The sequence below is a fragment of the Odontesthes bonariensis genome, chromosome 11 (genome assembly GCF_027942865.1).
Source record: "Odontesthes bonariensis isolate fOdoBon6 chromosome 11, fOdoBon6.hap1, whole genome shotgun sequence".
In the NCBI taxonomy this organism is placed as follows: Eukaryota; Metazoa; Chordata; class Actinopteri; order Atheriniformes; family Atherinopsidae; genus Odontesthes; species Odontesthes bonariensis.
Genome location: NC_134516.1, coordinates 13,322,590 through 13,337,325, shown reverse-complemented (window position 1 = coordinate 13,337,325; position 14,736 = coordinate 13,322,590). Strand labels below are relative to the sequence as shown.

The following is a 14,736-nucleotide window of genomic DNA, read 5'->3' as shown; positions in this document are numbered from 1 at the left end:
ATGAATAATTAGAATCCGATCTACTTTAATTATGAATATTTTTCCACAGATAGGCCGACGATAAATCTTCAGTCTTTATCCATGTTTCCCTTAATGAAATGAAAAATTTCAGATCCCTCCTCAGTTCTGAAAGTCGAATTAAAAAGCCTCTGAGGACAGTTTTATTGAAATCTTTATCAGAGACATGATAAGCCAAGTTTGCGGCTTTAAGAGCGCACAGACACCTCGTTTGAGGCAAACCGGTTGAAGAACAAATGACACAAACCTAACTTTTTTAAAACATATTTAATTCACAAGATGTCTTAAAAAAAAAAAAAGAACAGAGAAGAAAGAGAGAAATGAAATGTCCAAATACTGCGTGGCTCTGAAACAAACAAGCCAGACGACAGAAGAGGACTAAAAGCAGTTGTTCTAGAAACGGAAGGAAAAGAAAAATTGTCATTTTTCACAGCACAAAGACTCCGAGAGCACAGAGTTCCCCTCCTGCATCAGAGGGGAGTCACAGCAAGTGCGAATTTGGCCTGCACACAGACGAGTTAGTGACGTGCTGGAAGGCAACTTGGGGGGGAAAAAAGATAATTTTTAAAGCGATACCAGAGCTTAATGATGTTGGAAACAGAAGCATAATACGTTGCTGGTCATTTCTCACTCCTGACGTTACAATTGTTGCTTTTCTGGAGCAGGACACTTTGACTTCGTTCCCTCCGCCGGGCTTTTGCCGACTTAGTTTCAGCTGCTTCTGCTACTGACAGTGATCCAGGTTTCCTCTTTAGGTGTTGACACCAGCTCAGATCGGACCTCCGCCACTTGTCCCTTCAGCTGGCGAAGCTTCAACCGCCGCACCAACGTGCTGAGCAGGACCGTGGCCACAGTGTAGGCGAACCTGACGCAGACCAAATAAAGCTGAGTCCTGATCTCATCAAGCCAATTGTTTCCCTGTTCCAATAAAGCTTTAAATGTTTATTAGGGGAAAAAAAAAAAAGTGCCTTTACCTGAGCTCTGGACACGTTTGCTTCCCCGAGAAGCCAAGCAGACAGAAGCTCTTCCTGGCCGATTCCTCCTCGAATCGATCTGGATCAAACCTAACAGATGTCAAAGCAATCATCAACTCGTTCTTTTTCCCCCACTCCTTTTTTGGTGAAGCAACCAGCTCGAGAAGACTTTTATGAGAGTGTAGAATCATATCAGAAAGTAGCCGAGGACTTGCCAAAGCTAAAAAAAATAAATATGTGTGATTGGTGTACCTGTACGGGCGGCTCCAGGTGTCAGAATCTTGCAGGACCACCCCCAAAGCGTAGATCACCAAAGTCTGAAAGATTGCAACACGCAACATCTTTAAAACAATCGCCCTCTGCTGTGGAGCCAAGAAAGACAAAACTAAAACATAACCTCTTAAAAATGCACGAAAATATATCAAACGACTCCTTTTTATTGACTTTTTACTAAATGTGTTTCTGCTGGTGTGGCGCCCGGTGTTGGTCCCACAAAAAGGCGTAAATATCTGCCGGAAAAGGCTGCCAGCCACAAACGGCAGGAACGGGATACCTCTTTGGGGATGACGTGCTGATCGACTTTGCCCTCCACTTCCTGAAGCCGAGCAGCGACCGGGGTCAGCTTGGCGGTCCGCACCGTCTCATTCAAGACTTGCTGGCAGTATCTTTAAAAGCACAGAGAGCGCAAAGCCTTCAATGTCTCCTTTTTGGGTCTGAGATTCCACCTCTGCTGGGTCAGACATGAAGCCGGGTCTTACCTGAGCTGAGGAATCTTGTCCAGGGAAATTGGATCGGAACCCAAAACGTCCTCAAGCTCCTGGTACAACTTGTCCTGGACTTCCTCGGAGGTGGACAGGAAGTGAAGGGCCCAGATGCACACTGCCGAAACACATTTTCCATTTCAGGCTTAGGAATCCAGAAGAAAATGAAGGGTTTTGACCGACTGCTCTAACATAGGTTAGAAACTAACTGCTTTTAGGAAACATGTTTGTAGCCAGAAATGTGATCAACTTGTTTTAGGGGGGCTTGATCTGCTTTGATGCATGTCACTTACAGTTTGCAGTGATGACACATCCGGCCAAAGTGAAAACCATGCAGTCCTCCATGATCTGAAGCAAACAAAAACATTCATTCCAGAAGACGTTTGTGTAATGGTGGAGGTTTTAAAGAGGGCATCGCGATCCAACCTGTCGCTCCGTGAGGCTGGACTGAAGCAGGACGTCCACAAACTCCGTCTGCTTCCTCTGGGCTTTCCTCTCCTTCGCTGCCGACAGCAGCATGGACTCCATCTCTGACAGGGCTGACAAAAGAGAAGCAGGAAAGATTTGATGAAACACATTCTGGTAGGGCGACTTATTACATGATATCACATAAGTTTCATAAATCTTGCTTTTACAACTGCTGGAAAAGCTAAAATGCTCCAAAACCTGACAACTCTGGACGTGATGGATGCATATTTACATATACTGTCCAAACTGTATGGTGCTGCAGTAGTTTTTTTCAATGTTGATTTGGTTGCAGTCTGCAACTTTGCCACTAGATGTCCCTAAACTCCACACACTAAGACATTTTTTTTTTCTGAAACAGTGATTTTTTTTTAATGTTCTTCAGGCATTTGTTCTGATATCTGACATATATCAACACATAAATATCGAAGGTAAATACCATATATCAGCATTAGACCATCTCAGCGTGATGCAAAGCATTATTCAGGTCTGAGTTCTCCCCGTAAAGGGATAGTTCGCCTCTTTTGACATGAAGCTGTATAAAAAATAAAGTGTTTTGCTTCTCAAAACAATATGCGTTTTGTGGCCCCAGCCAACTAGCCGGACTACCTTCGTCAACGCCAAAACGAGGCCGGAACTCGGCTCACAGGACACAGCAAGGGAGTAAGTCAAATTTAATAAATGATATTGCTAGTATGGGATGTCATACAGCTTCATGTCAAAAGAGGCGAACTATCCCTATAAAGTCAGAATCACATTTGTTTTTTAACCCTATAAAAAGGCAACAGACTCTGTTCATATGTAGTACTGTACTGTGAAAGAGTATTGAGCCACCCCTAATTTCATTATATTTTGTTTCGAAGAACTAAGACTTGCCGGTAATCGTTTAAAGTAGCCTTTAGCTATAAAATCCAGGTTTTCTAAAGGTTTTTCAAAGTTCTTTAGACATTGGCAGTTTTTTTCATAAATTTTCAGAGGAATGTCCTTTTTGTGTCTTTAGTTACTTTGTAACTTGCAACTTGTTGTGAAGACACATCATTTGTTCCAATTTCTTTCGTTGCATCTATGAAACATACTGAATATAACACAGATTGACTGGCATGAAACAGTATTTTTGCACCAACAAAGTAAATCCTAAAGAGCTATTAGCTGAAAGCATGGTGTTCTTAAAAAATTATAAGAAACTGGACAAGTTGAGGATAAAGAGAAAACCTAAAAAACTATCCACAGCAGATGAACGTTATCTAAAAAGTGATGTCCTTGAGAAAAAGAGGGAAGAAAAATCCAGCAAAGCCCTGACACAGGAGCTGAGAGATGCATCTGGACCTTCAGCTGATCCATCTACTGGTCACTGAAGCCTCATCAGAAATGGTCTCCATGGACGGGCGGCTGTCAGGAAGCCATTCTTAAGGAAGGGAAACAGGGAAAAAAGGCTGAGCTGTGCCAAATGACACAAGAAGTGGACTGAAAATCAGCGGCAACAGGTCTGATGGAGGGATGAATCCAGAGGTTGCGCTAGACTTTTTTGTTGTCCGTCATTTTAACTGACAGGGTCGTAAAAATCGCGTCATAATCTGTTCTTACCCGTCGCTTTAATTCTAAAAATGATATAAACTATAAATACAGAAGTTTAAATGGTCTTGTTCCGAGTTGTATTTGTCTTGTGCTAATAATGACATATTCAATAGCATTTAATTTTCATTCATTCATTTTTCATTAATACTCAGTCCCAACAAGCTGAACAGAGAATCCACAGCGCGCCATCACACATCAAGCAGATGTAAAGCAGACAAAAACACTGACTGTGGCCCCAGTAGCTACATATGAACAATGAAATTAAACGATTACACTTAAAATGTGAACAGTTCACCTGCTGTGGCCTGAACGCACAGTCTCACCCCTTCCTCCTGGTTCACATGGACTTGAATTTCATGACCACTTGTGCGTAATCAAATGTCTCAAGTGGGATTGCTGCAGAGGCTTTTGGCTCGGACAGACGATTTCTCATGGCTGTTTTGATGTTGTTCTGAATCCGCGCTCTGCTGCCACACAGGAGACCGGAATTACCAGCGCCACTTCAGCCAAAGTTTTGAAATCAGGGAACATTTCTCCAAGTGAAGTGATCAGAAGTCGGCAAGACTCTCTGAACAAGGGAGGCCAACGAGGTCATGCATCAAGAGAGAAAATAGCTAATTAACGTGCTCACTGGCCACCAAGTGGTCAGGGGTGTGAATTGCAATCTGTCAAAATACCTTCAGATTTTTCGGTGAGGGGAAAAACATTTTCGGAAAATATTCGGTTAACGTGACCCCTGGATGAATCCTCCCCAGAGCCCGGACCTCAACATTACTGAAGCAGTGTGGGATCATCTTGACAGAGAACGGAACGAAAGGCAGCCAACATCCAAAGGAGAGCTTTGGGATGCCCTTCAAGAAGCCTGGAGAACTATTCCTGAAGACGACTGAAAGAAATGACAGCTTTGTCTAAGAGGGTTCAAGTTTTGTAATAGACCTGTATTACTGGTCACCGCCGTATTGCATCATGCCAACACAGCCTTAATTTTAGAGGACATGCGTAACTGGCGCTCAATCATTCCGCGTGAGTGAAGACGTTTTCTATAACTCTTTTGGCACTCATTTTGGGATTACAGGTTAAAATAACTGCATTTCAAGTCAACATCCAGTTTCCTGAATGTGCCGTTTTTTTTGTTTCTATTTTTTAGCCAAGAGGCCTAAAGCGAGAAAACAACCTAGCATCTGCAGACTTTCCATCTTGTTTTTCCCCTAATGTAAATGCGCAGCAGGTGTGACTCACAAGGCTCCATAATGAATGACGGACAATAGTCCAGTGTCTCCACTCACCCTTCTCATACCGTCCTTTCCTACTGGAGCTCTTCTCCAAGGAGTCGTCCATGTAGCCCTTTCCGATTTCTGACCAGATCTGGTTGCGTCGGCGCAAAGACTTGTTAGGAAACCACAACTTGCAAAGAAACATTCGAGCAGAGGGAAAGACGACAAACCACAGCCAAACTCTCTCACCGCGTTATGGTTTTTGCGGAAGGAAATGATCTCGGCGTCGTCTTTGAAGCGCTCTCCCAGAGCCAGCTGGGTGACAGTTTTCAGGGAGAGACCCAGCAGGTGGGCGCACAGTGGGATGTGCTGAGCTTCTGGGAAGGACTCCCACTTTCCCACCAGCTCCTCTGCCACCTGGAGGACAGAATAACAGTCAGTGGGAAGGGTGTGACTTCTACTGGTTTTCAGCAGCGGTGCAAACCTTGAGCATGAGCGGGAAGTTGTTCTTTAAGGTGTTGTTGATGGCACTCTCGTACAGCTTCTTCCTAACCACAGACTCGTTGGCCCCGCCTCCGATCCCCGATTGGTAGCCAAGCAACGACTTGAGCATCGTCTCAAAGGAGTCAGCTGAGGGACAAAGAAGAAGCCGAGTTCGGATAACGTGAATGAGAGATGATGCCTTTAGCATTTATCACATCCAGACCGATGCCCAGAGCCGGCCCAAGGCACATGCCAACTACGCGGTCGCTTAGGGCCCCCACGCCACCAGGGGGCCCCAGAGAGCACCGAGACGTTGTGATAAAAAAGTAAATATATACATGAAATTAAAATAACATTGAATAATTTAAACGAAATTGTATTACACCAGAAAAAAATAATAATAATTTTGACAAAATACTAATACTAGGTTAATTTATGCCTCCTGTTGGCTGCTGCCACCGTTGGGCAAAATTATTTAAGTATTGTATTCATTATTTAAGTATTTAATTTTGATTACAACTTTATTTTTCTGTAAGATAATGTGAATGTCATTTGATTCTAATTTGTATATGCATTTTGAACATTTTGCACACCATTGCACATCTGAAAGAAATTAAACTATTTAACTTGTTTACTATAAATGCAGTCTCCAGCCTGCTGATGTTACTTTCAGATAAGTAAATTAATGAGCCATACTTATACATCACTCTTTATGTAGAAGTTAATTAAACCATATTTATGAGTTTGCTATCCCTTTAAGGTTAAAAACAAGAATGACACCTGTATAAAGATGATTACAAATAATGCTAATTGTGGGTCCGTTACACACATAACAGTGTAGCCTCTATGGAATAATGAGGCATCTGGAGATGAGGTGATGGTAGGGGGGCCCCAAATGAAATTCTGCTTAAGGCCCCATAAAGGCTTGGGCCGGCCCTGCCGATGCCCTTACTGGTGTGGTTGGGGTTAATGTGCTGCCGGAGCTGCTCCACGGAACCCAGGCTGACCACGGGCCGACCGCCAAACCAGAACGAAGCCGCAGACCCAAACTCCTGATGCAGACTGACAAGGAACTCATGCAGACTGCCTTTGTTGACGATGTCCTGCAGGTTTCCATCCCTGAGGAAGCGAAACACAACATTTAAACAGATCCACACTTGCCTGTCTGACTTTTCAATGTCAACAGAGTATTAGACTTACTTTCTGTTCAGTTCAGTTCTAATGGGACCCTTAGGAAACCACCTAAACAGGTTGCATATGACTTTTTCAAGGCTCTACTGCAGCATGCAGGTATGATCACTTACTTCTCATCTGCAGGGTAGAGACCTGGGATGCCAGAGGCCCTTCTGGATGACTGAAAACATGAACGGAAATCCAGTCATTTTATTTGCACATATATATACTTAAGGTTGGGCATACCCTTAAAAAAAAATCTGATTATTCTGCTATTAGCTCTTCGTCTAATAAAAAGCACACACTTTAAGAAACAATTAAGGGACATTGGCTACTTGTCACACAACTGGAAGTCTGTAACGCTGGATTTCTACGTACGTTTCACTTTGTTAGCGCTCACTTTAACTTCTAAAAGTTATGTTTAATCAAACTGAGTCACACGTAGCCGCGTTAAATGACAGCCGAAAATCGAAAAAAGCTCCCAAATATGTGTTAATTCTTCAATTATGTCATATCAGCCGCTACGGCTCGTGGGTGAGAACAGAAAAGACTAGTTGAGTGTTTTCAGGACGGTCTCTGGCGACCCAGTGCCCCCCAGATAACAGTCTGCTAACGTCGCCAACCAACTCCAAACTTGCGGTGACTTACCGGGTACAAATAAAGAACTGCGCCGACGAGAATGATGACAAACGTCACGGCGAAGATGGCAAAGTCCAGCATGACTGCGCTGCTAACAATTCCTTGCAGAAAGAGTAAAGATTTCCATCAAACTGACAACAACCACTGTTACCACGTCAACGTTATTTCTCTGTGCTCGACTGCGCAGACTGCCTAGCGGACACGCGAAGGTAATCGAACTCGGAGGGAATCGATCTGGACGCCGCCCGCCGCTTCAACGGCTTTTATTCGACTAACGTGTATTTGGACTTATTTTGCTACATTTAGATACCACACTTTCCACTTAGGCTCTTTTAATGGACAGCAGTTGTTATGACTAACATTTCAACTGCCATTACAGTCAACTAAAGCACCCCCTCAAAAGATATTCAGAATTAAGACTTTTGTCAAGTCAGTCATGAAGTGTTTTCACTTGTGACCTCAACATGACAGTTCAGGTTATTTCACTCACACTGGTGTTCAATTCAGCTACATTCAGATATCACACTCTCAACTCTCCAGTTTATTGGTTGCAAGTGTTTTTGTCCGACACTTCTATAATTAAACTGACATGCTTATTCTCATGCTTCTCCTCACCTCCAAATTTAAATAATTTGAATCCTTTTTGGTTTCAGGATTTTCTCAATTTAACAAAAGCCTCATCAAAAACTCTTCCACTTCAGCTGCGTTATATTTCACTCTGTGCACCTGGATCTGTCATTAAATTCAGTGCCTCTTTGTTGGCAATTTCAATTTCAAAAGTATCCCATTTCCTGAAGCTCTTTACTACAGGCTTCAATCACAAGTCATTCAGCAGAGCAAGCCTCTCTTTTAAAGATAAATAAATAAATAATAAATCTGTTGCCAATATTCTTGCACTTCTTTGCCGTTCAAAGGCAAAATGCCTTAAAAATGCTAAACGTTCAAACGGATTCTTCTGCATCAGCACACTTCCCTTCAGAGCATAATCAGAGGCATGACTGGATGAGTTAAACGCCTTTATTTAAAAAGAGACGAGCACAATTCAAAAATACAAAAATAATGTAGGATACATTCACCACGTCAACAGAGCTGCAGCTAGTCTGCCATTTCTTTTTCTCAGGCAGTCATTTCTGATTTGTCCTCTGGCTTCGGAGGCTCAATCTCCATGGCCATCAGATAACCTGAAGGAGGAAGGAAAAAGATCATAAAAGTTGGTGTTTTAGGGTGGATTGAGGGTATTAGTGACACTCCGCTGCACTGACTAGTCGCGCTCACTCTCAGTGTAGTCTATCTCAGGTCTGGCGGCAATAAAAACCCAGGCCAGACCCACCAGCAGCGCCACCACCAGGTTGATGGTCACCCACGGGTGAAGAATTTGTTGCTCCGACCCTGGAGGCCTATAGGAGAAATATGAGAGCCACGGGAAATAAATCCATGCTTCATAGAGACATCACACGGAAAATAAAAAATAAATAAATCAGACTACTCACCATAACGTCGTGTTGAAGGATGCGTAGAGGTTGATCCGGTCGCTGGTCATCTGCTGGCTCAGAGAGAGGATCAACGCCGAGAAGTACACTGAGCGTAACAAACAAGCAGCGTGAGACTGAGCCAAAGAGACGCAGACGCAGTCCTTAATAATGCTCGAACGAACGGCGTGGACTCACAAAATGAGGCGAGAGCCACCGGATCCAGCGTGATGAACTCCCGCAGAGCCACGGAGCCTTTGGCTATATTCACCCTGACAACACAACAGTTTCAGTTTATTTGAACAAGAAGATTTATTGCATCTAAAAAAAAAAAAGTCCCCCGAGAACCTGCTGTCCTTTTTCCTTTTGGCCTCACAGTCGTGGAGCTGTTTTTGACTGAACTTGGGGATGTTTTTGTGCCGCAGTTATCCAGGTGATCTGTGCCCACGCAGATGGGAAAACACAACTAACTTCGAAAAACATTTACACAAGACACAAGAGAAATATTGTTGATTTTTGCTTAATTAAAGCTCAAACTTAAAGTTTTCCCACTCATTAAAAAAGGCACACCGAGCGGTTTCTTTGTACATCCCCTCCCTTTACAGGAGAGTACTTCTGAATCCGATGCATCTCAAAAGGCCCAAACTCAAAAATAATGTCATTTCAGGATTAAGATGATAATCATTTCTAAAAAAAGCTTGCGTTTACAATTTATACCGTATTTCTGGGAAACTTTACAGAGTTCTTAATGAGGAAATCAGACCTTTTGAAGTGATTTACCAAACAGAAATCAGAAACTCAGAGCTCCCAGTCGCCACTGAATGCACCACGACAGCAGCAGAGATACAAATCAAAAACTTCCTTGAATCATAAAACATGCAAAAATCAGTGACTCCTTTAACTTTCAGAAAATATCAAGAATTGTTTTTTCCCTTCTTCTTCTTCGTCTTTTTAGAAATTTTGTTTTGCAATTGCCAACGAGGCCGATTACGATGGATTCGGGGGAAGAGGTTTACCTGTCAAAGGCGGCCACGGTGCTGATGGCCAGCAGCATGTAGAGCAGAGACTGGGAGGGGTACGCCAGGCAGTGGTACTGCTCCAGCAGGTTGGACAGAGCGGTGAGGTGCTGCCCGGCAAGGATGTACACCACCACCACATTCCACACCGCGTAGCCCGCCAGGAAGCCGTGACAGTACAGGCCGAACACTCTGAGCCACATACGGAGAAACGTGAGGCGGCGAAACCACAAAACTAAATGTTATTCATTGCAAAAGAGACGTTTTTTTGGTTTCCCCCTAGGGCTGAACGATATATTGCATTTGCGATAATATCGCGATATGACCAAGTGCAATTTTCTAATCGCAAAGGCTGCGATTATACTCTGTTCACGTGACATGCGCGAGTAAAACATGTGATATGATCAAACGAGATTGTCTAACCACAGAGGCTGCACTCAGGTCACGTGACACGGGGAGCAAAGTTATGAAACAGTCTACGGAGAGAACTCGCAAGCAAAGCTGTAACCTACACAATGGCCTCAGGCTCAACAGAACCAGACCCTGCGGGGATGCTAGTTTCAAAGAGGAACTGCACATCAGTCGTGTGGGACTATTTTGGTTTTAAAGTGATGGTTCGGAGTAGATTCACCGGGTCATTTGAACCGTGACATCCAGCCAAGTAGCCCACCCGAAGTTTTTCCGATCTTGGCCGAACATCAGCCGAGTTAGCTTAGCCGAGTTAGCTTATCCCGAATAGCTTAGTAGGCTACAAGCGCTAACGGACCCTGGCAGTATCTCCAAAATTACCACACTAAAATCACATGCCATGACACCAAACTTCTACAGTAGTACAAATATGGTCTGTACTCACAAAGCGATGCATTTGAAAGTTTGTACATAGTCCAGGAGTTTATTATTATCAACACAAGCCTGATAGCTTTTCTGCTGCTAAAGCTGCGTCGACATCACTTCTGGGAGCTTCAAAGTAAGATGAGGGTTGATCTACTACTGTAGACAACAAAGCAAGGCTGCTCAATTTCTCCATTGATAAAATAAATTCACAACTCTACAACATAAAAATTCATGTAGAATATAGCATATACTTTGTTGTCTACAGTAGTAGATCAACCCTCATCTTACTTTGAAGTACCCAGATCAAGGAAGTGACGTCGACGCAGCTTTAGCAGCAGAGAAGCTATTAGGCTTGTGTTGATAATAATAAACTCCTGGACTATGTACAAACTTCTAAATGCATCGTTTTGTGAGTCCAGACCATATTTGTACTACTGTAGAAGTTTGGTTCATGGCATGTGTTTCCTTGTTCCTTGTCAACACTTTATGCTCAGATGTTTGTAAGCTCAAAATATACTATTGTTGTATGTTCAAATATACTGTTTTGTTAAATAAAAATGTCAGTCATCAATTCATGCATCACCTCATGTCATCATAACAGAGGTCTGTCTTCCAGGAAAGAACAGTTTAAAATTAATGTAATATAGTTTTAGCCATACTGTATGATGTATTGCTTGTCTTTGTTTAATAATACAGAAGACAAAGACCTTAAAAAATAATCGCATATCACATCGCAATCGCAATAGTGGCGCGAAAAATCGCAATTAGATTATTTTCCATAATCGTTCAGCCCTATTCCCCCCCCCCCCCCCCCACCTGAAGCCCTGGTGCACTTTGACAGAGACGTCTCTGGTGGTCCACAGCGGCTGCATGTGCTGGTAGTCCGTCACGTTTTCCATCTGGTCGCTGGTCCTCCTCCAGTCTGAGCGCTCCGCGGCCTGGAATCGTTCTACACGTGAACACACGGAGGCATTTAGAAGTTCAAGTGACCGTTTAACAGCCTCGCTTTCGTCTTGTTCCTCAGTCACTCACTGTTCCTCTCGACAAAAACCTTCCCGACCGGCTGGCTCTGACCCTGCGGGGCCGAGAACAGGGAATGCTGGGGGATCGGGGACGAGGAGTTGGTGATGATGTCGTCGTCTTCGACGTCCAACTCGTCAGGAAGCTGCGATTCGGCCACTTTTGACCTCCTGAAAGAAAACACGCGATTTAACTCTACGTTTCATTGTATTAAAAAAAAAAAAAGAGAGAGAACAACACATAGCTGTGTCCAAATACTCCCAACATCAGAATGAGAAACATCATTTCAGTGATTTGAATGCGAGGCTTTTCTTTGCAACAACCGATTGTAAATGAAATACCTTTGAGTGTCAGTCACCATTTACCTACATTTTTAGACCATAAAAATGACTGAAACTCCAACACTTTTAGGCTTTTCTTACTTCTTCTTTCGGGGTTTCCTGACCACTTCTTCTCCGTCAGTGGCCTGATCTCCCGTGTCTCCGTTCACCAGGTCGGCTTGGTCGTCTTCGAGATCTGAAACCGAGACAAGACCCCGAAGTTACGGCTGTTTGAGACCGGCGACGCCCTCTGGGCTGCTCGGGACACTTGAGACGTAGCCTGGTTTCACCTATCGTGGCATTTTTCTTCTTCTTCCTCCTCCTCTGCGACGGCACATCCGTCGTGGTTTCGAGGGTCAGCTGATCTCCGACCTCAGACGCTCTGCGGCTGCCGACGCCTCCCATCTCCAATCCCTGATCTAGGGAGCAAACATGGAAGCTGTACACCTGCCAAATTTCTGATAATCGAATGATGAATCTTATCAGACGTTTGCATTTCCAACCATCCATGTCATCGACTCCATCGGTTTCCTTTCTCGTCCTCTTCTTCTTCCGTTTTGGTGCTGGAACGTCTCCTGTGCGAGACGATTAATACATCAAGGTCAGTGAAATGAATCAAGGACAAGAGGGACGATTTGTTCGACTAATTCTGACCCACCGGTTGTGTCTTGGCTGCACGAGCGCAGGGAGAATCGCATCAGAAGAAACGAAAGAGAAAAAAAAAGGGGGGAAAGAAAAGCTTTGTTTGAGTGGTTGAGCGCTTTCACAATTGTTGTCAGAAATGAATCGGTTTCCTACCTGGACATCCTGGGAAACGCACGCTGGCCTCGCTGAGGACACACAGAGAGACAAGTTTGAACTCACAGACACTTTTCAGCGCATTTTTCCGAGCACTCTCCGGGATAAGAAGCAGGAAAAGTGAGACGTTTAAATGCAAATTTCTCACGAGCTGCTTTAACACAACAGGACAAACACCTTGTTAAGAGGCTGTATTTAATCGTGGACGCTTACGTAACACCCGAGCCGGTACGGGCTTCCATTCAGACAATTCAGAGAAATCTCTTTTAATGACAGAGTCCCATCAAAGAGCGCCAGACGATAAATACCTTACCGTCGTCTTTCTGGCCATTTCACCCAAGAATCAAGTCAAGAGCGGAGTGAAGTGACACACAAGATCCTGACTGCTAAATCCTTGGCTAAATCTGCCAGGACTGAGGATTATTTACTTATCAAAGACTAGGCAGTGTGGGAAAACCACAGAGGAAGAGCGTCGGGGTAGAATCTGGTTCCATCTGACCATGTGTACATGGGAGGGAGTACGGTGCCTTTTTGTTCGTTTGTTTAAGTCAAAGACTCATCTTAATGCACTCCCTTTGCTAGAAGTACACCAAATCAAGAGAAAAGGGAAGTGAGGAATAAAGGGAAAAGAAGAAACAGGCACAAATAATTTATCCAAAGAGCATTTTTTGACATTCTTATCAATATTCTTAGAATTTGACTGCTTGTCATCAAACTTCTTTTCTATCCAAAGTCTTGCACGCCATCAAGCCAGTGACATCACCAATTTTACCTTTAATTCAAAGGTCCTTCCTTTCCCAATATTTTTACTTCAAGAGCCTTGAGAGACCAAATGTGATGGTTAAAGTCGTCCGCCCAACAGTTTGTGAACAAATCGTGTGAAAAAATAAAAGCAAACCCTATTTACAACTCTCAGGGTTGAAGTGTCGGAGCAGAATACAAATGTGTCCCACTTCCCCCGGGTCCTGAAATTTGCAACGCATGACATATTGCACCATGTCATCGTTTATTGAACACGACACAAACCAAAAATGCAAAAGGATTGTGCGAAAAACTAGAGAGACATAAAAGCTCAAATCGTGTCAGTGGCAACAAACAATGGCACTTCCGGTGGCATCCTCTGGCAGCTGCCAGGGTGCCACGGGGTCTGAGGTCTGTGATTTGACTCGAGTTGTCGTTCATCTAAGGTTAACATTAACTTTATTTTTAGACCTGGTAAAGAACCCGGTAGTTTGTTTATCGCGCCCCAACATTTAAAGCCTCACACTTGTAGAGACGGTGTTCGTGATTCAAAGTTAATCGTCAGACAGGAATGATTTACTCACCTGAGGAAGAGGCGGCAGCTCCCTGGCCCTCATTTTCTGAAAAACAACAACAACAACAAAAATAAATATTCATCTGTTTCAAGAAAGCAACTCTGTGTCAACAGAAGGCCAACTTTACGTTCAAATGCAGCGTTTACGTTACACTGTCAACGAAGATTAAGACGAAGTTTGGGGTTAATTAACGAAGCAACATTCAAACTGGTTTAAGGAGAGCCGTTATTTGTGAATGTTCCCACCTTTGAGCCTTCCGTGTCCATTCTTCTATACTTCCCCTAAAACCGCGGCATTAACTAGTATTCCAGCTACATTGTCTGAAGATTTTAACAGCAAAAATCTGTTAAAAATCGAATAAAACGCCGCTTTTGATTTGTTTACACACTGGAAGCGGGAGCGTGTTGCCCGGACGTATTTAGGAGGCGCACATCAAACCCCCGGTGCGTTCAAAAATAAAAGCTTAAAGTAAAAAACAAAACAAACAAACAAAAAAAATAAGTAAAATAGAATATTCAATAAGTGACTGTTAATGTCATTGATTTAAGTCAGAAATGGGTTCAAATATTAAAATGTCACTGCTGAGGTTGCACTTGCATTGCACCTTACATTGAAAAACACGGGTTGCGTATTAATTAATTAATTTATTTAACATGGGAGA

At 43.4% G+C, this 14,736-nt stretch overlaps 2 protein-coding genes across 2 annotated transcripts; both read right to left on the bottom strand.

Annotated features, from left to right (window-relative positions):
• Positions 1-288: 288 nt before the first annotated feature.
• Positions 289-7,497, bottom strand: cyp20a1 (cytochrome P450, family 20, subfamily A, polypeptide 1). Its single transcript, XM_075477608.1, has 13 exons — positions 7,312-7,497; positions 6,795-6,844; positions 6,443-6,609; positions 5,492-5,637; positions 5,257-5,424; positions 5,080-5,158; positions 2,180-2,292; positions 2,047-2,101; positions 1,751-1,871; positions 1,546-1,657; positions 1,245-1,309; positions 993-1,082; positions 289-883 (listed from the first exon to the last, which is right to left on the bottom strand). The coding sequence occupies exons 1-13, from the start codon at positions 7,381-7,383 to the stop codon at positions 730-732; spliced, it is 1,392 nt and encodes a 463-aa protein (XP_075333723.1). The 5' UTR covers positions 7,384-7,497; the 3' UTR covers positions 289-729.
• An 804-nt stretch (positions 7,498-8,301) lies between these two features.
• LOC142391658 (transmembrane protein 237B-like) lies at positions 8,302-14,501 on the bottom strand. Its single transcript, XM_075477603.1, has 14 exons — positions 14,321-14,501; positions 14,085-14,120; positions 12,760-12,791; positions 12,620-12,633; positions 12,465-12,536; positions 12,252-12,380; positions 12,064-12,157; positions 11,654-11,811; positions 11,438-11,570; positions 9,788-9,979; positions 8,970-9,043; positions 8,793-8,880; positions 8,578-8,699; positions 8,302-8,483 (listed from the first exon to the last, which is right to left on the bottom strand). The coding sequence occupies exons 1-14, from the start codon at positions 14,339-14,341 to the stop codon at positions 8,419-8,421; spliced, it is 1,230 nt and encodes a 409-aa protein (XP_075333718.1). The 5' UTR covers positions 14,342-14,501; the 3' UTR covers positions 8,302-8,418.
• Positions 14,502-14,736: the final 235 nt, after the last annotated feature.